At 42.9% G+C, this 20,068-nt stretch overlaps 4 protein-coding genes across 8 annotated transcripts in view; all 4 read left to right on the top strand.

Moving 5' to 3' along the window:
• LOC142884842 (angiopoietin-related protein 3-like) lies at positions 1–3,865 on the top strand. Its single transcript, XM_076020783.1, has 7 exons — positions 1–624; positions 1,219–1,329; positions 2,064–2,169; positions 2,712–2,825; positions 3,016–3,111; positions 3,197–3,469; positions 3,551–3,865. The coding sequence occupies exons 1-7, from the start codon at positions 1–3 to the stop codon at positions 3,757–3,759; spliced, it is 1,533 nt and encodes a 510-aa protein (XP_075876898.1). The 3' UTR covers positions 3,760–3,865.
• A 14-nt stretch (positions 3,866–3,879) lies between these two features.
• On the top strand, positions 3,880–10,349 carry LOC142884841 (phosphoglucomutase-1-like). 2 transcript variants are annotated; one of them, XM_076020782.1, is made up of 11 exons: positions 3,880–5,083; positions 5,883–6,045; positions 6,317–6,463; positions 6,900–7,025; positions 7,369–7,559; positions 7,657–7,811; positions 8,152–8,267; positions 8,406–8,541; positions 8,849–9,032; positions 9,161–9,289; positions 10,235–10,349. In XM_076020782.1, exons 1-11 carry the CDS (start codon positions 4,826–4,828, stop codon positions 10,322–10,324), a joined length of 1,695 nt encoding a protein of 564 aa, XP_075876897.1. In that variant the 5' UTR covers positions 3,880–4,825; the 3' UTR covers positions 10,325–10,349. The 2 variants fall into 2 exon arrangements, with proteins under 2 accessions (XP_075876897.1, XP_075876896.1); XM_076020781.1 differs by having other exon boundaries at positions 8,116–8,267.
• Positions 10,350–11,788: 1,439 nt separating this feature from the next.
• Positions 11,789–14,629, top strand: leprot (leptin receptor overlapping transcript). Its single transcript, XM_076020780.1, has 4 exons — positions 11,789–11,948; positions 12,408–12,483; positions 12,888–13,071; positions 13,219–14,629. The coding sequence occupies exons 1-4, from the start codon at positions 11,933–11,935 to the stop codon at positions 13,333–13,335; spliced, it is 393 nt and encodes a 130-aa protein (XP_075876895.1). The 5' UTR covers positions 11,789–11,932; the 3' UTR covers positions 13,336–14,629.
• Positions 14,630–17,482: 2,853 nt separating this feature from the next.
• The window catches only part of LOC142884839 (3',5'-cyclic-AMP phosphodiesterase 4B-like), a 40,015-nt gene continuing 37,429 nt past the window's right edge, over positions 17,483–20,068 (top strand). For 2 of the 4 annotated variants that reach the window (XM_076020776.1, XM_076020775.1), the window contains exon 1: positions 17,483–17,692. In XM_076020776.1, the coding sequence (XP_075876891.1) occupies positions 17,568–17,692 (125 nt within the window). In that variant the 5' untranslated portion in view covers positions 17,483–17,567. Of the gene's footprint in view, positions 17,693–18,087; positions 18,180–20,068 lie in introns of those variants that run through there. The other 2 variants (XM_076020778.1, XM_076020779.1) reach the window with 2 other exon arrangements.

Below are 20,068 nucleotides of genomic sequence, written 5' to 3'. Positions count from 1 at the left end.
ATGACCAGATCTGCGATGGCTCAAGGGTCTTTGTCCAATCAGAGGAGGGGAAGTGAGCTGCCGGCTGCTCCCTCTGACATCAGGACACACAGCGGCACCAGCGGCACCAGCGGCACCAGCGGCACCATGAAAACTGCACCAACAATTCTGCTGTTTCTCCTCGCCGTCCGTCTCCCCGCCGCGCTGGGTGAGGTGGCAGAGCCAGCGACCTCTCGACCCCGGGGCTCCCAGTCCCGCTTCGCCGCCCTGGATGACGTGCGCAGCCTGGCCAACGGCCTCCTCCACCTGGGCCAGAGCCTGCGGGAGTTTGTGGACAACACCAGGTTGCAGATCAACAACATCTTTCAGAAGCTGAACATTTTCGACCGCTCCTTCTACCAGCTGTCGCTGCTAGCCAGCGAGATCAAGGAGGAGGAGGAGGAGCTGAAGAAGACCACGGTGGCGCTGCAGGCCAACAACGAGGAGATCAAGGGCCTGTCGGCGCAGATCAACTCCCGGGTGGACAGCATCCTGCTGGAGAAGAGCAGCCTGCAAGACAAGCTACAGGGCCTGGAGGAGAAGTTGAGCAGCCTGTCGCAAGGCCTGACCACCAGCAAGCACACGGCCGAGATCATTGGCCTCAGGGTGAGTCACGTGTTTTTCACTGCCACGGAACATACGCTTACTAACTGCATATTGAAGTATCTATCAATGATCTAAAACCCCTCCATCCTGAGAGCTGCGTATTTCGCCCTCTGCTTGCAGTTTCCTAATAACACTGATGTGTTTTTTTACCTTCCACGTTTGGAAGGGTTTAAAAAACAAGAGGAGCAGCCGACTGATGGCTGGCAGTGTTTTAACTATAGCCCAGGCCCTGTCCGTGCCCTTTGTGACATCAAAAGAGGCTTTTTTAATAGAAACATTACAGCACACTGTTTACGGAAAGAAATTCAATTCCACAGAAAAAAGAAAGCATAAACATAAAAGAAAAAAGTATTAAAAGACTTGCATTTCTCATCTCACATCCCTTCCTTCTGGTATATTGACAGTATAGTGAGTTTGAATAGAGATCCCTGTTCCTTATATTTAGTCCTACTTGTCCTTTAATAAAACCAACTCAAGCTCTCAACACAAGGGCCTTTGAATAATTTCTGTCACTGAGATGAAATATCTTGTATCCCCAGTTCTTTTTTTATGTCAATGGTATTACACTCATCGGCACGCTGCTCTTTTGATCAGGAGGTGATTCACAGCCAGGAGAGGAGCATCACAGAGCTGCTGCGGGCTGTGACGGAGCAGAGTGACCAACTCAACCTCCAGCAGGAGAAAATCAACAGTCTAGAGGAAAAGGTGAGTGTGCAAGGCCGAGAGAACGTTCCAGGACAGAGTCCAGCAGCAGCAGCAGCAGTGAGGCAGTGAGAAGGAGAAACTCTGTCTGGAATCTGTCATTCTGTTCATTATGTCTTTATTTGGTGAATGAGGAGGAGTTTCACAGATATGAATCACAAAGATATGTTTCTTACAATTCCTCCATTTAACTCTTTAAAAAGCCTTTTTCAAATGTCAGAAAGCAGGTCAAACAGAAAGCCTCTTGCCTGCTGTCACATGATCTCCAACACCCTCAGAAAACCACAGTTGCTTCAATATTTGAAATCAAATATAAGTTTACACTACTGTACTGCATGATTGATATGAGTGAATGGGTTTCAGTCAAGCATTATTAGTTTTGTTGTTAGTGCTGCACACACAAATAGCTCATACATATTCCCATACATATTTCCTTATAAGAATCGTGCTTGCAATGAGCTTTCTGCTTCACTCATAAGCAGAAACAAACCACATCAGAGTTTCAGTGCAGCACTCAGACGTTTAATAATCTTACCCTGCGCTTCAGTGATTGTTTTAATATATTCTGCCTCACCTTTTCTTACAGTGAAATATCACTGAAAGGTTGGTAAATGTCTTCTTGCCACGGAAAGAACTCAAAGTTTATTACACAGGTTTCTTTTCCCCACCTCATCGTACGTCTCCAAAGTCAGGCGGAGAATTTGATGAATGCTAATGTGTTTGTCTCTCCTCAACAGCTGTCAGCTAACACACAGGCCCAGGACACCATCGAAAGGATTCCTGAAAACCTGGGCAGAGAAGCGCCAACGCTGACTCCTTATCTCAGCACTGAGGAGTTGACGAGTAAGTTTTCATCAAACGAGACGATTCCACTGTTTTGTCTGCCACACACTGTGCCTGTTAAAGGCCCAGTGTGAGGTTTAAAAGCACCTACTGGTATAGTTACGCACTGCAAGACCAAAAAAAACAAAAAAACAACCACATTTTTCGCTTGTTTTGCCTTCTGACATGATGCAACTGAAGAAATAGAGTGGCAGATTAAAAAAAAAAAATTTGTGACTTTTAATGAGGAAAACATATTGATTTTTGTGTTTTGTTGTATGAATCTATCTTATTTTGTACCAGTAGATCCATGAAAATTGTATACAGTGGAGCAGTTTAGCAGACATTTGTGTTAAGTGTGTGTGTGTGTGTGTGTGTGTGCGTGCGCTTGTGTGTGTGTGTGTGCGCGTGTGTGAGTATATTATATTGCAAGGAACCAGAGCACTTTCCTGTAGGCCCTTTGGTTTGCTTCTCCCTCCACATTCTCACCTCTTTGTTTTCCATTTGGGATAATTGATTTATTTTAAAAGCTTGACACCTGTTTGCTTTGACTTTGGGACCAGATGTGTGGTCGGACTGCACCGAACTGTTTGACAGTGGTGTCCGGGTCAGCGGTGTCTACGCCATCAGGCCGACGGGAAGCGAGGCCTTCATGGTCTTCTGTGACATGAGCAGAGGTATTTGCTCCGTCGCAAAAGGTTCTTGTTGACGTCAGCCTTTAAACTGATTAAAACTTCTTCCCGCTGCCCCATTTGAAACTATCACCGTCAAATAAATACATCAACATTTGGCTTTTGAAAAATAGAGTATGTGTTCTTTCTGATCCAGACTGCAGTGTTGATTGAAATCAAGCCCTTTTTTATTCAGACTACGGAGAAACAGTCATCCAGCGACGGAAGGACGGCTCAGTGAATTTCGATCAGACCTGGGAAAAGTATGAAAATGGCTTTGGAGATTTTCAAGGTAAGACCACGTGGGCACCATTAACCAGTGAAAGTCAACTCCAGTTCATTGAGTGCTCTGGATCTCTCACGTCGCTGTCTCACAGGCGAGTTCTGGCTGGGACTCAGGAAGATCCACTCTCTGGTCGCTCAGGGCAACTCTGTCCTTCACATCCAGCTGGAAGACTTGAAGCAGGGCAGGCGCTCCATTGAATACAGATTAAATCTAAGCGGTCCGGAGAGGAACTACACCATTCAAGCCACGCACCTGTCTGGAGATTTGCCGGACCCCATGAGCAACCACAGAGGGGTGATGTTCTCCACTAAGGACTGGGATAACCGCGGACACGGCCGCTCCGCCTGCGGCCAAGGCCTCTCAGGTGCCACAGATGAGTTCCCCAAGCCTGGGCTGCACGAATCCAATTCCATTTTCTGGCTTCATCTCTGTTGTCTTTTTTCAGGTGGTTGGTGGCTCGACACCTGCGGAGACGCCAACCTGAACGGGAGGTATTTCCACGCGAGAGCAAAAGGACGGCAGGAACGCAGGAGGGGGGTTCACTGGAGGGCGGGGCCAAAGTCTCTCCACGCCCTGCAGCTGACTCAGATCTCTGTCCGCCCACCACGCACCTCCTCCTCCTCTTCATCTTCCTCAGAGGCAGGTGTGTTTTAGTGACCCTGGACCGGCAATCCACGTTGAAATTTACTGCGTTCAACAGCGCCCTCTACGGAACACAAAGTTGTATTTCATGTAGATAGACATACTTTTTGACTTTAGACGTTAGACTTTTTAGCAAAAAAAAAAAAATGTTTGTAAAGTATAAACGTGTTCTGGGATGTAATGAGAATGAAGATTGATTAAAAAAAAAAAAATCTGTAAGGTTTACAGTTTTTTGGGGAGGCGGTGGTAATGATAATAAAAAGGAAACAAGACAAGCAGTTTTTACATGATCACATTGACTCTCGCTGTAAAGCAGCTGCTTATATGGCAGGTGGCTTCTTTTTCTAGGCAAATTGGTGAAGAAATTGGTCCAATGCCAAACTAGAAACATTTTAAATTCTCAGTGGTTTGTGTCGTGTTGTTTGGAGCACCTCAATAAACTCTAGGTGGCAGTGTTGCCACTCTCTCATTGCACACGCGCCTCCTCCCGTCCCTTCTTCAGACTTTACTGAGCTGCACGTGTTGCGTCGGTAGACTTGGCGAGTCCATTTGTTCAGTAAGGAGACACTTAATAAACCTCATGCACGCTCACTATGTGCTTCTAATGCGCCTCTGACTGCGTCTCGTGCTTTCCGTTCACACGTTCGGGCCTCGGGGAAGAACAAACAGCGCCTTCCCGTAATAGCACCGAGCAACTTTCACGATGAGAGACGACATCCTTCTCTGTGCGTATCATGACTCGGGGCACAGCTGCAGGAGGGCATGTGACTCTCATAACATCGCAGTAACTTCTACCGTGGCACGCCTCGAACATGCTCGCCTCTCGGTGAGTGGGCGTGCGGGCAGTGACAGTGATCTCCGGTGGTGCATCTGTCACCCCCCCACCCTTCCCAGCAGTAGTCAGGGAGGGTATTTTGGGACGCTGAAGTGGCACTATAACGCTGCAAAATAATGGGAGGAGTCAAGATTTCACCCTCCCGTTCTAGCCACTGTCAACAGACTGGGGCTTTCCCTCCAAACAGACGCTCCACTGGCTCTCCATGCTGTTGCAACAGGGCTGGACTCTCAGTCTACAACAATGGACGACAGTCCGCTGCAGGTGCTGACCGTAGCCACCGCCCCATATCCTGACCAAAGGCACGGCAGCGGTGGCCTGAGGAGAATGGTCAATGTGTTCCAAACCAGGAAGCACTACCTGCACAACTTCATCCAGAGTATCTTCTCCTCCATCGATCTGAGGGACCGCCAGGGCTCCACGGTGATGGTCGGTGGAGATGGACGCTTCTTCAACCAAACGGCTATTAGGGTCATTGTGCAGATGGCAGCTGCGAACGGGGTCAGTGCACCCGTGCTTTTCTGTCTGTCTTTGTTTGTTTGTGCAATGTGCACGTTGCGTGCATGTGTTTGCAAGAAAACTTGCAAGCACATTTCTTTTGCGACAAAAAGGGAACATGAATCATATATACGCAAATTAAAATGTTTTTTAGAATGTATTTTTACTTTAAAATCTGATTCTTTTTTTCCTTATCGTTTTGATAAAATGTTGTATTTTGCAATACCTGTGTCAAAGCACTGCGGTCGGACTAGAGCTTTTCTGTGCAGGTATGCTATTATTTATGAGTTTCTTCTAGCTGCACCATTTTCTTTTTAAATTTCAAGTGTTGGGTTATGTTGGATTAATTGCTGTTAACTGCAGAATGTACATGGGGTACCTGTTACTGCTCATCCTTTTTAATTTAATGCTATTAAATCGATAAATCCAATCCAATATTAGTTTATTGCAATGTTCAGATCTGGGGGCTTATTAGATTTGAGTCTTCCTGCACGAGAATGATTACAGGATTAGTGTGAGAATGTCCATTAGGGACTAGTTATGACGGACCCAGGAGACAGTTTTGCAGCTGCATTGTATAATGACAATCATTTTTCAATGATGAGAATATTCTATAATTTGCTCCCACAACCTGTTTGTTTTTATTTGGAATAAAATACTTTTGCTGTTTGAAAAGGTTTGAAATGGTTGAAAAAACATCCCTTGTGAATGGAATGAAACTCTGGTACCAGTTGCTGCGGGGATGACAGCACCTCTCTGTCGCTCAGATGGCAGCCAACACACCTGTGTGACATTTCCACAGGTGGGTCGCCTAGTCATTGGACAGCATGGGATCATGTCCACACCTGCCATCTCCTGCATGATCAGGAAATGCAAAGCCATTGGTGGGATTATCCTCACTGCCAGTCACGATCCCGGAGGGCCCAACGGAGGCTTAGGCATCAAATTTAATACAGCAAATGGAGGTATGGTAACTGGAGAGGAGGCATGTGTGGGTATGGGCCAAGTGAAAAATAGTGTTACAAGATTAGTCAGGTGGGCAAAACAAGGGCGCTTCTCGTCAGAAGGGGCTGGGGCAGAACTTTGGATGCTTGACGGAACATAAAAGTTGTGCAAAGTTAATCAGAAAGTGCTTAGATTTACCTTAACAAAAAATCTTAATGTATTCTTTTTAGTCTGGTTTTCTGTTCCATAAATCATTTAAATTTCCATGATGTACTGATCTCATGTGCGCAGGTCCAGCCTCGGAAGCTGTCGCAAACAAGATTCATCAGATCAGCAGGACCATTGAGGAGTTTGCCATCTGTCCTGGTTTGCAAGTGGATCTAATGACCCTGGGAAGACAAACATTTGATTTGGAGAACAAGTTCAAACCTTTCACAGGTTCAGTGCTGCACCAGGCTTACCCAGTTAAAGCACTCCATTTAACCATTTAAAATATGTTTGATTAGTGATTTGCTGACTTGTAAGGGAAAGGCACTCAAACCTGATGACCAGGTGGGATCTCTGCTGTGTAAAACCTGCATAGGCTAGTGAGCCAGCTGGCAAATTAAAGATGGATACTGGTATGCAAAGTGTGTCAGAAATGGGAATAGCCATTTTCCAGACCAGCAGGTGGTGCAAGGGTGTCATCCTCCCGGTTTAAAGTCAGTGAATTGTGAAAATGATCTTGAATGTATTAGTTTAAGGTAGAACAACTACATATTCTGGTACATCTAGCAAAGCTCTAAATCTTTACATTGATAACAGTTATGATTGATGAATGATGAAAAATGATTGTCAAGGCCTAATTTTGTTTCTACCTTCTGACTGCACGTAGTTGAAATTGTGGACTCTGTGGAGTCTTATGCCAACCTGTTGAGGAACATCTTTGACTTTGCCGCCCTGAAGGAGCTCCTGTCCGGTGAAAGCCACATCAGTGTCAGACTGGATGCCATGCATGGAGGTGAGGGAATGTCTGCCAGGAGCATCCTAAGCTGTCTCAAGAGGCAAACGTGATCTGTTTACCTTTGGAAAGAGCTGCAGCTGAAGGCAGAGCAAAGCTGTCACATTTTTATATTAGCCATCCATCTGCGGAACTAAACAAACATCTTATCTTTCTTTTGGCTCTCAAGCGGCCAAAACAAATATTTCATCTATTTTTAATCTCCTCTCAGTAAAGGCAGAAGAGATTTAAAATGCCAGTCATTCCCCCTTGTGCATTATTGTATCGGAGCTCAGCACTTCATCTGTGTCTTCACTCCAGCCCTCTCTCATCGCTCTCTGTCATCCCCCATGTTGCTCCCCAGCGGCAGGCCCGTATGTGAGGAGAATACTGTGTGGCGAGCTGGGCTGTCCTGCCAACTCTGCCGTCAACTGCGTCCCATTGGAGGACTTTGGGGGTCAACGGCCCGATCCTAACCTCACTTACGCCGCAGATCTGGCTGACAGCATGAGAGATGGACAGTTTGACTTTGGAGCGGCGTTTGGTGGGGATGGGGTTTGTGTCAAAGATCAAACGAACATCTGCAAAATTTGCTTTGATGGAGCCAACTTTGTTTCCTTGACGTCGGCCTGTGTGCTTGTCTGCCTTCCAGGACCGTCACATGGTTCTTGGCAAACACGGCCTCTACGTCAGCCCGTCTGACTCTGTGGCCGTGATCGCCGACAACATCTTCTGCATCCCATATTTCCAGCACACTGGGGTGAGAGGCTTCGCCCGCAGCATGCCCACAAGTGCAGCCTTAGACAGGTAAAGAGGGGAAGGGGGTTATATTTGCTTGAGCATGAATGCCAAAAATAAGAGATTTCAGAACAAGATCAACAACATCAAACAAGGTTTAGATAGTAGTTGTGATGACTAGAGTTGTCCAAAGTGCTCCCTGGGGAACAAGTGTAAGTGTGCCCATAAAGCCTGGGGGAGAGTGTAATGCCGAGGTTCTTTGTGATTGATTGTATTAGCTCTCTGTTTATAAACACTAAAGAATTGGGGATCAGGGTTGTCCGTTCAACTTCTTTATCTCTGTAGTTCAACAATAACTGTATTCTTCCGAAAGTTTTCTGGAGACAATTTTCCATTTCATCCGCTGCAGAGTAGCAAAGGCAACAAAAATAGAGTTATACGAGACGCCCCCTGGGTGGAACTTCTTCGGGAGCCTGATGGATGCAGGCAAGCTGTCTTTGTGCGGGGAGGAAAGCTTTGGCGCAGGTACTGCCTCTCTTCCGCAACTAACTGGGTTAGAGACGACAATTGAATTGCGGGGAGCAATAAGAGACTTTGACTGCATTCATCTTTAATACTCACTGCATGACTAAGTAATACAGTTACCGCTGCCGTCCTTACAAGGTGGAGACCATATTCGGGAGACAGATGGACTTTGGGCCGTGCTGGCATGGCTGTCCATCATGGCCACAAGACGTCAGAGCGTGCAGGATATTCTGAAGGACCACTGGCTGAAATACGGAAGGAACTACTTCACCAGGTATTTCACAGTGTTTGTTTTGGTCCAGCGGGGCTACACAAGAGTATAATGCTACAAGCCGCAGGAAATGGACTTACACTCAGGGGCAAGGTTTAAAGACAAAAATATACGGAACAAAAGTGACATCTAGTGGCCCATGTGCACCATTATATCCGTCTTCTTTTTTTGAATATTTGATTTTCAGGGGTTCAGGTTTATATTTATACAACACAACATTATATCCTTCTGGAAACCCTTTTTGGACCATTGACAGCGCCTTTAACAAGAACGCTGATTGTGACATTATGGCTGTTTTTTTCCCCACAAGATACGACTATGAAAGCATAGACATAGACACGGCGTGTGAAATGATGGAGGATTTGGAGATCATCATCACCGACAAGTCCTTTGTGAAGCAGAGGTTTGCTGTGGAGGACAAACTCTACCAAGTAGAAAAGGCAGACAGCTTTGAGTACACAGACCCAGTCAACAGCAGCCTCACCAGGAACCAGGTGACACCACACACACTGAGCTGGAGTCCCACTTTTTCCCCACCCCCGTACACGTTTGGAGGAAGTTTCCACATCACATCATCAAGTTGTCACTTCACACAGCATGTGCTTTGCTCTTCTAATTTCAGGGCCTGCGTATCATCTTCTCTGACGGTTCACGAATCATCTACAGACTTAGCGGGACGCGCATCAATGGGGCGACGGTTCAAATCTACATAGACAGCTACGAAAAAGAGAGACTCTCTGAAGACACGCAGGTAAAAATATGTATTTCTTTGCCCGTAATAAAATGGAATTGATTGATTTTGTGTGAAATACTCCAAAGTGTCTCCTAGTATATGGTATCAAGTACATGTTATCAAGTGTGACAGTATTGCAGCCAGGTCTATAAATACTCATTACATCTAATGTACCACTCCTCCATAGTTCCATACATCACCTACTGTTTGGAGGTCTAGGGATACACTTACAAAATAATCACAAACCAAATTTTTGTATTACAGAAGAGAGCGATAAGAATAATTAACAGAGCAAATTATCATGAACATACAAACTCATTATACATAAATTCACAGGCCCTCAAATTCAGTGATTTGGTAGATTTTCAAAACTGCACAGATTAAATTAAAATTAAAAAATAATCTTCTTCCTGAAAATATCCAGAAGTTGTTTCAGGTCAGAATAATTCAGTACCATCTCAGAGGGGTTTGCATGTTCCAAAAAGAAAAGGCTAGGACTAATGTAAAACAAAGAAGTGTAACTGTAAAAGGTGTAAACCTGTGGAATGATTTAAAAATGGAAATGAAACTAAGTAACACTTTATATGTGCAAAGCAATATTTAGAAATAATATAATTAGTAAATACAAAACAAAATTATGAACATAAGTATCATTATTAGTATTATTGTTATTGTTGTTGTTGTCACTGTTGTTATTACAAATTATAATTATTATTATTATGGTTATTTATCTTACTTACATTTCATCTTGTTTTCTCTTCTTCTCTTATCTTATTAATGTAAGAAGGGCAGGCAAAATGAGCTACGGATTCAGCCTACACCTTTTCCATCGATGCATATTATTAGATCTGTTGTTTTGTTTAATGTATGACACATGTACAATATTGAAAAACAAAATAAACTCACTGAACTAAACTACTAACTAACTAAACTGAAATATCTCTGTCATCTTATGTATGTCAGGTGATGCTGGCGCCTCTGGCAACCATCGCTTTGAAAATTTCCAAGCTTCATCACCGGACTGGTCGAAGTGGCCCGTCGCTCATCACATAATTCCTCCCATCTTTTTTTTTTTTTTTTTTCTTAATCATTGCTAAAACCACGCTTTTTGCTTAGTTTTTGTTGCATATTTTTGTACAAAACTGATTTTGTTTTCAAAGCAAACCAATAGTTTTGTATATAGTATAGTATAGTTTGTATATAGTATGTATATATCCAGCTCTCCCCATTTTTCAGCATTAAAAAGCCTTCATTTGTTTTTGTTGATGTGTAAAATGCGCCTGTCTTTTATTTTAAAAGAAGCAGCAGTTCAACGCCTCTTAATAACACCATATTGTCAGAAACATGCAGTATCTTTGTCTATAATGGCTAATTTTATGATATGGGAGGTGGAGACGGCTGTTAAGAGGTTCATTTTTCAGCATCAGTTTCTCGCCTCAGCGTCATTTTCTTACGCGTACACTGCTCATTTACAAAGCAAAGACTTCTGCAACGAAGCCTCAAATTATTATTTAGGTCATCCACCCTCCATCATTCAGGGAAATTGAAATCATCAGTGAAGAACTACCTGAAATTGGAGTCAGGTTTGGAGCACAGTCTCAAGCACACGTGTGCGTCCCATTCCCTCTGTGGACGCTGGAACAACTGTTTTGAGTCTGATTACATTTCACCTTTTGCTTGTATTTATACAGTAGGTGTTTTGGCATGGTTTCCATCTGGACAGCAGCATTATGAGTTGGCTCACAATATCTGCTCCAGCTCTGTGATCATTCATGCTCTTTGAAGTATCTCCCTGCTTGTTCCATAACACGCTGGACCGGAGGAACAAAGAGCACCTTCTTGTAAAGGTAGTTATTACAGAAACAGAGTTATATTCATTGTGTCGTTGTAGGTTTGCAAAATAATAATAATAATAATAATAATAATAATAATAATAAAAATGGAAGATTAAATCAACACAGCAATCTTGAGGTACTCTTTGCTGGTTTGGCCAGCTCATTAAATTATTGTTGATGTGTGAAAGCAGCAAACAATTTGCATTACAATTTCCACAAATTTGGAATCTGATATTTGTACGACAAGAGGAAAACTGTCAGGAAAAAAAAGTAAAATGAACATTTTCTTCAATTAAAAAAGTTAACTGAACCACTGTTAGCACTTGCTGAAAAATGTGTTTGTAAAGAACACTGCAGCTTCGTTTACCTGCTTGTAGGTTGTAAAGTTCAGACTTAACAAAACGTGCAATATAAGAACATATTTTAAAATGTCAAGGATTCAAATAACTTGCTCTCATGTTGTCATCAACATTGACAGATTATATGTGTTGAGCTTTGGCTAAAGCACACGCTGCCTTAAACGTGGAACAGAAATATTGTGAACTTCTCCTGTTTCCGAGGACAAACCAGAAAGCAAACAGTGCTTTTGAAATAACGTTGAAATAAATCTAATGGAAATTTTGTCATACGGTGCCTGTGAAATATCGCGAGGAGTCGATGGCTCCCGCCGCGTTGAAGACTGTCACGTGACTACAAAGAAAAGCCCCAATCGAGGAAGCAGGAAGTTGAGCAGCAGAGGAAGGAGCTAGCCTGCCTGAGCACGTAAACAATACACACAGAGTTGAACAAGACACAAATCGTGTATAAATTCAGCAGACTTCCCACAATGGCCGGGATAAAAGGTATGACTTTGTTTGTTTGTTTTTTTTTGGCGTTCCACATAAAAGTTACTCTTCTCCGTCGCGGCTTTAACAACATCTTTAGGCTTTAGAATAGTTTTAGACGTTGTTTCAGTTTCAAAGCTAAACTACTTCGAAAGCTAAGATGACCCGGAACACTGCGAAGGATTTGTTTTTAATTGTATTTGTTATTTATTCGAGATTGTGTAAGCTTTAATAATAGATTATGTAGCCTGCAACTTTCTTGGTCACTGGCCATTCCTAATAAACTGCCCTCCGTCCAGCAGTTTATATATTTACGCACGATTAACGTACTTCTGCTTTACTCTGATTTGAGGTCTGTTTTTATTAGTCGTGTTTTAATAGCTAAGGCACGTCTGTTGTTTTTTTGTTTTTGTTTTTTCAACTGTGACTTTTATATTTTTTCGTTTTTGTTTTTGTTTTTTCTTTGTCTTTCTCCAGCGTTGGTTGGTCTGTCGTTCAGCGGTGCCATTGGTCTGACTTTTCTTCTTCTGGGTTGTGCGCTGGAAACGTATGGGTAAGTTTTCCGAGCACTACTTTTGTTTCTAGAGCAGCTTCCAGAACGCAACTCAACGCTGCATCCACACTGCCCTACTTCAGCCAGTTTATGCCGCCCAATATATTATGCAAGTTCGGATAACGCCAGCTAAGTGACGTTACCAGGCTGTCTGTAGAACCACTGACATGCTCTCCTCAGCCACAGCAGACGCCATGTATTTTTAATATAGCCAGCGTAGCCAGACAGCAAAGCAAAGTCAGTGGCTTTGTCTTGAAGGTTTGCTGTGCTTTTGAAACCTGTGTAAATATCCATTCATAATCGTTGCGTGTTTCTCAGAGGTGGGAGAGCTGTGCGTTTACATGTTGGACAATGTGCACTACCTTTGAACTTTCTGCATCGCTCTGTGACTGATGTCTCTGCAGGGTGTACTGGCCGATGTTCGTCCTGATCTTCTACGTGCTCAGCCCCATCCCCACCTTCATCTCCAGACGCCTCAGTGACGACGACTCGTCCAGCAATGCTTGCAGAGAGCTGGCCTACTTCTTAACGACTGGCATTGTGGTATCAGCTTTTGGGCTCCCCGTCGTGCTGGCTCGTAACAGCGCAGTAAGTTCTCTCCACCGTAGTCCAGAGAATCTGTAGGTGAACTTTCAGCGGAAACTGCACTGTTGCCTCGCGCCGTGTTACGAAAGTTGATTCAAAAATGCATCATGTTATGCAGAAGCATTCAGTGTCAATATTTTTCTCCCACAGATTCAGTGGGGTGCCTGCGGCCTGGTGATGGCAGGAAACGCGGTCATCTTTCTCACCATCTTTGGCTTTTTTGTCGTGTTTGGAGGAGGAGACGATTTTAGCTGGGAACAGTGGTAGAGGGGGCCTGTAGACAGTGTACAGAAAGAATAAAAGATGGACAGATGGGCTGGTGGATAGTGGAAAATAGAACAAGTCTTGTTCTATTTAGGGGATGTACAGCACTGTCTGCCAAAAAAAACAAAACGGCAAATTTTGTGGATATGTTTTGAGGCCAATCATTATATAAGTGGGTATTCTGGTTGGATTCACCTCCATGTACCCCATTATATGTGCCTTATGGTTATCGTCACAAAGACACTAATGCCTACCTGATGCTGCAGCCCTGTCACAATCCACATGAGCTTGATTATTACAGCTTGTCTTGCATTTGTTTTAACCTTTAAATCTCTGCGCTTGTTGCAGCTTCCTGTTATCTCACTATGCCTCAGTTAATCAATGCCATAAAGGGATTCTAAAGAGTAAGTCGGTTATACAATGCAAAGTCCATTTTATTGTCTGTTGTCATTCTCAGTGGGAGTTTTGGATATACTAAATATGCTTTTAGAAGCACTGGCTATTTAAGTTGTACAGACAGGGCAGGTCTTTTGTTTATTGAAAACTAGCTATATGTTTCCTAAATAAATATCTATATTCTTTTGTAGATTTTTTTTCTTTTTCCTTGTGCGCTACAGGGCAATAAAGTCTGTCTTCATGTCCTGGTGCGATTGTTTACATTCTCACCAAAGATCATTTAAGACTGTAAGAAAGATACCATAGTTACCACTAAACTAGTTTTTTTCTATCCTGTGCATTAACAAAATTCCTGAAAGCTTAGGTAATGCCATTTGTTGTTGCTGTTTTGTTTGTTTAGTTAGTTTTTTGTTTTTTTTTTGCAGATGACAAATGTTTTATAGTAGACACATCGAGACACAAGCATGTGTCTTAAAGCCATGTATTTTGAACCATGATCCACCACTGATTCACAAGTGCCTGCCACTGACAAAAAAGAAAACAATCACTATGATCTGGTTTTGAGGTTTTGCTGGTGGGGGGTGGGGGGGGCAGGGGTGGAATTTCTTAAATAACCTAACTGCAAGACAATTTAAAAAAAAAATCTTGAGTAACCGGATCATATGATTAGTCCACAAAGACACTTTACCTGTTTCTTCAACTGTCTGACAATAGAATATATAATATGCGTGACTGACTTGTTCATTAAAGAAGGTTTGCCTTTTCTCTTCTGCTCTTGCTCCTGCTCTTTGATAATGAGTGCCGAAGAGCGGTCACATTTGTTGTTGTTGTTTTTAATAAGCTTTTGAGTGCCTTTTTGTTTTCATGATCAGTTCTCAGTCAAATAAACAGATCCAAACTGCGTCGGCTGGCAGTGTGATGTGAGTGAATGAAAAAATGTGATTGTCAATAAAGCACCAGAGAACTGAGTTTTCCGGGTGTAAATTCCGTCCCTGGGTGCCGATGAATGATGACAAACAAGCGGTCACCTGTAAACTATTTTTACAGTTTTGGCACTGTTGGTTTGGTTCCTTTACCTAATATCCTGCTACCAAACCGCGTGTTCGTTTAATGAAGAAGAGAAGACAAGGAAAATCTGAAGTTTTAGTAAACAGAAGAACAAGACATTTGTTACAGAGATCTGATGGAGAGATCTCTGGAGTTGAGTCCTGGCCGTCGCCAGAGTCAGACTGACAACTTTCTCCCAAGACTCCTTAAATGCAAAGACAAACAATCTGACTCCTGATCTGAATGTCTTCTCAAGTGTCATCCTTTGATTGGCTGTCCATTCTTCACCCTTCGGTTGCAGGGCGTCACTGTCATTGTTTATGAATGAGGAAGCAGGTCCTTATTTGGCCATGAGCCAAATGGTCCATCCTTCCTTCCAGTGTGACCTGTTGAAACCATTTTGCTGCAAGACAAGCTCAGGTCACAAGTTCCCATCCCTGTGACTGGATGGGTAGCAAACTTTATGAGGGTCACAAAGGCACTTCCTTCAACTGACCACTCTGGTCCCCCAGGTCACTGTTTATGAGACTGAATGAGTTACACAGTCTTTGCTCACAAGGTTTTCAACACCCCCAGGGCATTGATCAGGATCATCAAATATACACCAAAGGCACTACATAGAGCAACATTCAATATATTTATAAATTCAACTCAATGTAATAATTCCAACATATAAATGTAATGTTACAAAAATATAATAGCACAATATGCTATGATGCATGATGTCAAATATCTGATTACAACAGCACCAATAGCGATTGTTGCAAAACTTTTATAGTTGGCCTTGCATACTGGAAACAAAGAAGCTGTTTTGTGTATCTGTGCAAGCAAACTTTTCTAAACTGACGTTATTTTGCGACATTTATCAAGCAGCATGGCATTGTTTTTTAATTACTCACTCTAAACTTTAATTATCAGTGCAGAGATAATGAACAACCATGGTATATGTAAGCAAGTGGCATGAAGAGCAAAAACCTAAAAAAAAAAAAAAAAAAGATTAGAATTAAAATGGGACGTGATTAAAATCAGTGGCGCAGGTGCATTGCAACCCGAGTGCCGTAATTTTACTCTCTATTCACGTGCATCACCGATGCACTGAAGCTGTTGCGTGGCTAATTTGTTTTGAAAGCAGAGTGTGTTTTCTGTGACAACAAAAGAGGTTGCTCTGTGATTTGATTACCCCCATAAACAAATGCTGGAGATCACATCTGCAGTAAATGTATGCCACTTCTGTCTTGAGACAAAAGTATTCAAGAATTAGAACTCAAACTGTTTTGATCTAGTGAAATTAAGTGGAATAGATAAGCGCAAATATATGCTTTAAGCTAGGTCAAGACAAAGTCACTAAAAAAATAGATTTTGTGCTTTAATAAGTAATAAGTATATTTACAAAGCATCAGATTGTAGCAGTACATTTCTTCTCTAACTTCGTTCATAGACCAGTGAGCCATTAGAAAACATAGATTGACTCTAAATATTTTATTGCCTTTGCTTTGAAATAAAATCATAATTATACCTACTGGAAAAGTTAATATCCTAGTTCCATAGAAAAGCTGAAACATTCAGATCCAGAAAGACCCTCCGATGGCTGATATCACTAAAACCATACACATGTTAAAAAGAATCAACTGCACTCTAGCTGAAGTCAGAACATCACAACAATGTGAACCCAAGGTTTTTCTTCTCTGCTCGAACTCACAACATCCATTGTTGGAGCGATGAGTCTGATAAATGAGGTACATTGTTAACAACCACATCGGAGTATGTGTTGTCGAAAAAGAAACCTAAAGATGAAGAAAAAGAAAAAGAGCTCAGGGACACCTATTCATCCGTGTTCCAGGACAGCTGTTGCCTGGCAACAGCCAAGGCATTGGAATCATTCTAAGAGTGCCCTCAAATACTACACAGTGTAGAGAACATTAAACAGTTCGGCACAACATACCTCCTTGTTGCCAAATGCCGAAATCTACAGTTGTTTCAAATCCAGTCACCAACTGCATCCACATTAATAGGTGTCGCCACTGGTGGTCAGAGTAATTCTTTCACTGACCTTTGTGTCACTGCAACAGTGCAACACTAAATGTTACAGTGAAATAAGAAATAAAAATTATGTGAAGTACAACACACTCTCCAAACCATGAACCATGACTTTCACGACCCTTATTATGAGTTTGCCATAACCACATTTATTATTTTCTTGGGGTTATCTTTTTTTTCTTTCTGTGTTGCCTATAACAAGTATCAGTACCCCTTTTTATAGAGGCCAATATTCAAAAAGCGAGAAGAGAAAGCGTTCACATCAAGGCAGCTTGTGACAGTTCAGAGACGCACACTGATAGAAGTACATTGCCTGAGTTAATTTTTTGCAGGTTTTGGACCTTAAGCTGCAAAAAAAAAAAGAAAAAAAAAAGAAAAAAAAAGAAGGCAACATTGATTTTAAACAGATGGTGGTGGACCAGAAGGTAATTACAGTCATATGAATGACTGCAATTTAAAAGGAGAGGGGTGGATGAGTTGGGAGGAGGGTTTTTTCGTCCACAGTGTGAGTGTGTGTGTGTGTGTGTGTGTGTGTGTGTGAGAGAGAGAGAGAGAGAGAGAGAGAGAGAGAGAGAGAGAGAGAGAGAGAGAGAGAGAGAGAGTGTGTGTGTGCGCGCGCGCGCGCGGAGGGGCAGAGAGGGCGTGCGCTCTGGCAGCCATTGGCACACGGAAGGATTTGCGTCGCCGGGGTCGAAGCCAATCGATGGTCGTCGGGGGGCGGAGGGGAGAGAGGAGGAGCAGCGAGAGTGGGACCGATGGTCCTGAGGTACACACACAAAAACAAAGAACGACAAGGGAGCGCGTGCTACCGGAGAGTGGCACGAGACTGCGCGGGAACCGTCAACGGCCGGCGGCGCGTGGGACTGGCATTCCGCTACCGGTAAGGCTCGTTTTCACTACGGCGGATGTGGCCAAGTTTTCAGTCATTTTGCAGAGTATTTTATAAACCATACACTTTGTGAAGCTAAAGCGAAAGAGTTTTTTCCTCCCTTCTAATTGTTAAGTCCGACGAATTTCTCCGCGACTCTCTCTCTCTCTCTCTCTCTCTCTCTCTCTCTCTCTCTCTCTCTCTCTCTCTCTCTCCCTCTCCCTCTCTCTCTCTCTCCCTCTCCCTCTCCCTCCGTCCTTCCTCGATGTGTTTTGACTCAGTCCCGTCACGTAAGCTCCGTGCAGTTCGTGGGCTGTGCTCTCCGTCGGTCGACTTTGCACTGCAAGCATCCATCGCTGCCTCCCGCCTTCCCGTCTCCTTTTCCCTTTTCCTTTCCCCCCCGTTTAGTTTGGTCGCTGTGTACACAGTCCACACGTACCGACGCCTATGCCTATGGCTACACTCCCTTAACCGGACGACGTCGATGAGTTCAAACGAGGTGAAAGCGCTCTCCCGATATGGGGGGGGGGACATAGAAATGTGACCAAGTTAATGACTTTGCCGGATATTTAAAGCACATTGTGTTAGTCCACGTTGGGAAGTCCCGAGCAGGACGAATGAACACAGGGTTGTTTTGACAGACTGTTTCCTCTGCGCTGTCTTCCCCTTTTTAATCAATGACTGGCCAATTAGCGACTAACAGTAAGCCTGAATCAAAGGTCGGCTAAGGTTTAAACAAGACCGATAGCCCTCATTAGGGTTTTACAGTCAATTTATTTTGGCACTTTGTTGGTTCAGTTTGATCCATTGTAACTGTATGGTATTATCGAGCAGTAAAGTGAAGTACTGCCCCAATGTTTCTCTCCTCTCAAATAAACGTTAACGCTTGCACATAACAGCCCATCTAATGCTATCTCTTTGCAAAGGTAAACTGACTCAAACTGCACTATAGGTGCATGCAGGATTATTTAGCCACAAATGAGAAATAAAACCACATTGCCAGTGCTGTAAAATTTTTAATCAGTCTAAATGAATAGAATTTTATCTGCATACATTTTGCCCACCTTCAACTGAAAATATATTCTGTTATAATATGGCTGTTAATATACAGTGTATCATCACCCATCAGCGAGGACGTGATTGAGCGAGATAACATCTGATTCCTGATTACTTTCTACAGAACCAGCAGCATCCCCTTCATCTTTTCTTTTGAGCTTAGTTCTTGATGTTTCTGTGCCCCTGGTCATGCGACATGAAGTCTGACTGCCCAGTTATCTCCAGTCGGTCCTCAAACAACAGGGCTCATACATGCAGCTTCTTGTCAAAAAGGCGGTAGCAACCAGGCAGATGACTCACTTAACGGTTGATTTGGGGTTTTTCTGTCGATGTGGCCACTTTGCCTTTTCTTAACTTACTAGCATGGCTTCTGATGAAGTCATGCTACCATTTACATCTGCACACTGCGTAAGTGACTGGAAACTGTGATTCAGTAGTACCCTTTAGATTGAATGCAGATACTGAGAATATACGTGTAGTGTTTTGTGGAAGTTTCAAGAATGAATGTCACCACTGACAGAAGCAACACTTGTGAGAAAAGATTATTTTGTGCTTTGTTCAAACCCTGAACCACTAGATAGCAGTGTTGTTATTATTCTTCGAAAATCCCAAATTCCAACAAACAGATCAGTAAAATCAGTCTTATATTAAGTGTCCAGTCTGGTCATAAAGTGTAGTATTTGCCTAGAGACATTTTAACTCACTAATTTATATTTTGCTGGATATCATAATTATTTTGATACCACCTCTGTCAGTTAGAATACTCTTCACACGTTTAGGTTAAATGATGTCGTATTTAATTGCGATCTTTACTTGTTTTGTTTTCCAATGTAAATGAATGCTCTGCATTGAGACTATAGAGAAAGGGACTATACTGGGAGTACCATGTGCCTTACCACAAAGGAAATACTACAATCAAAAGAATTCTTCAACTGTCCCATGTGCCTTGCTTGTTCTGTGGGTTCAAGAGGTTTTTTTCTTTTTTGGATCGGTACATTTGAATAAATGATAAAGATGAATTATTAACAACCTTTTGTTTGACTACTAACTATTGAGTGTACTTTGGTCGTGAACAGGAGGTGGCAAGTATGGTAAATCTTGGTCTGTCATGCTTCCTCCGTCACCAAGCAGGATGTACTGTAGCTGCTCTGTGTGAATAGGCTCAGATCAATTTGTTTATTGAGGCGTAAGATGCTCACCAATTCAGTCCTGTCGTTTTTTTTTCTTTTTTGCTATCGAAAACATTTGAGCCATGCTGATATGGAGGTTGCCAACCGGTGACACACGCTAGGTTGCCTCTGTGCCTCTCATGATGGCCGACTCTGCCAAGCC

The sequence above is a fragment of the Nelusetta ayraudi genome, unplaced genomic scaffold (genome assembly GCF_046127955.1).
Source record: "Nelusetta ayraudi isolate G7.1 ecotype Tasmania unplaced genomic scaffold, CSIRO-AGI_Nayr_v1 ptg000011l, whole genome shotgun sequence".
In the NCBI taxonomy this organism is placed as follows: Eukaryota; Metazoa; Chordata; class Actinopteri; order Tetraodontiformes; family Monacanthidae; genus Nelusetta; species Nelusetta ayraudi.
The sequence above is the reverse complement of the archived record's forward strand: the minus strand, read 5'-3'. Positions and strand labels throughout refer to the sequence as shown.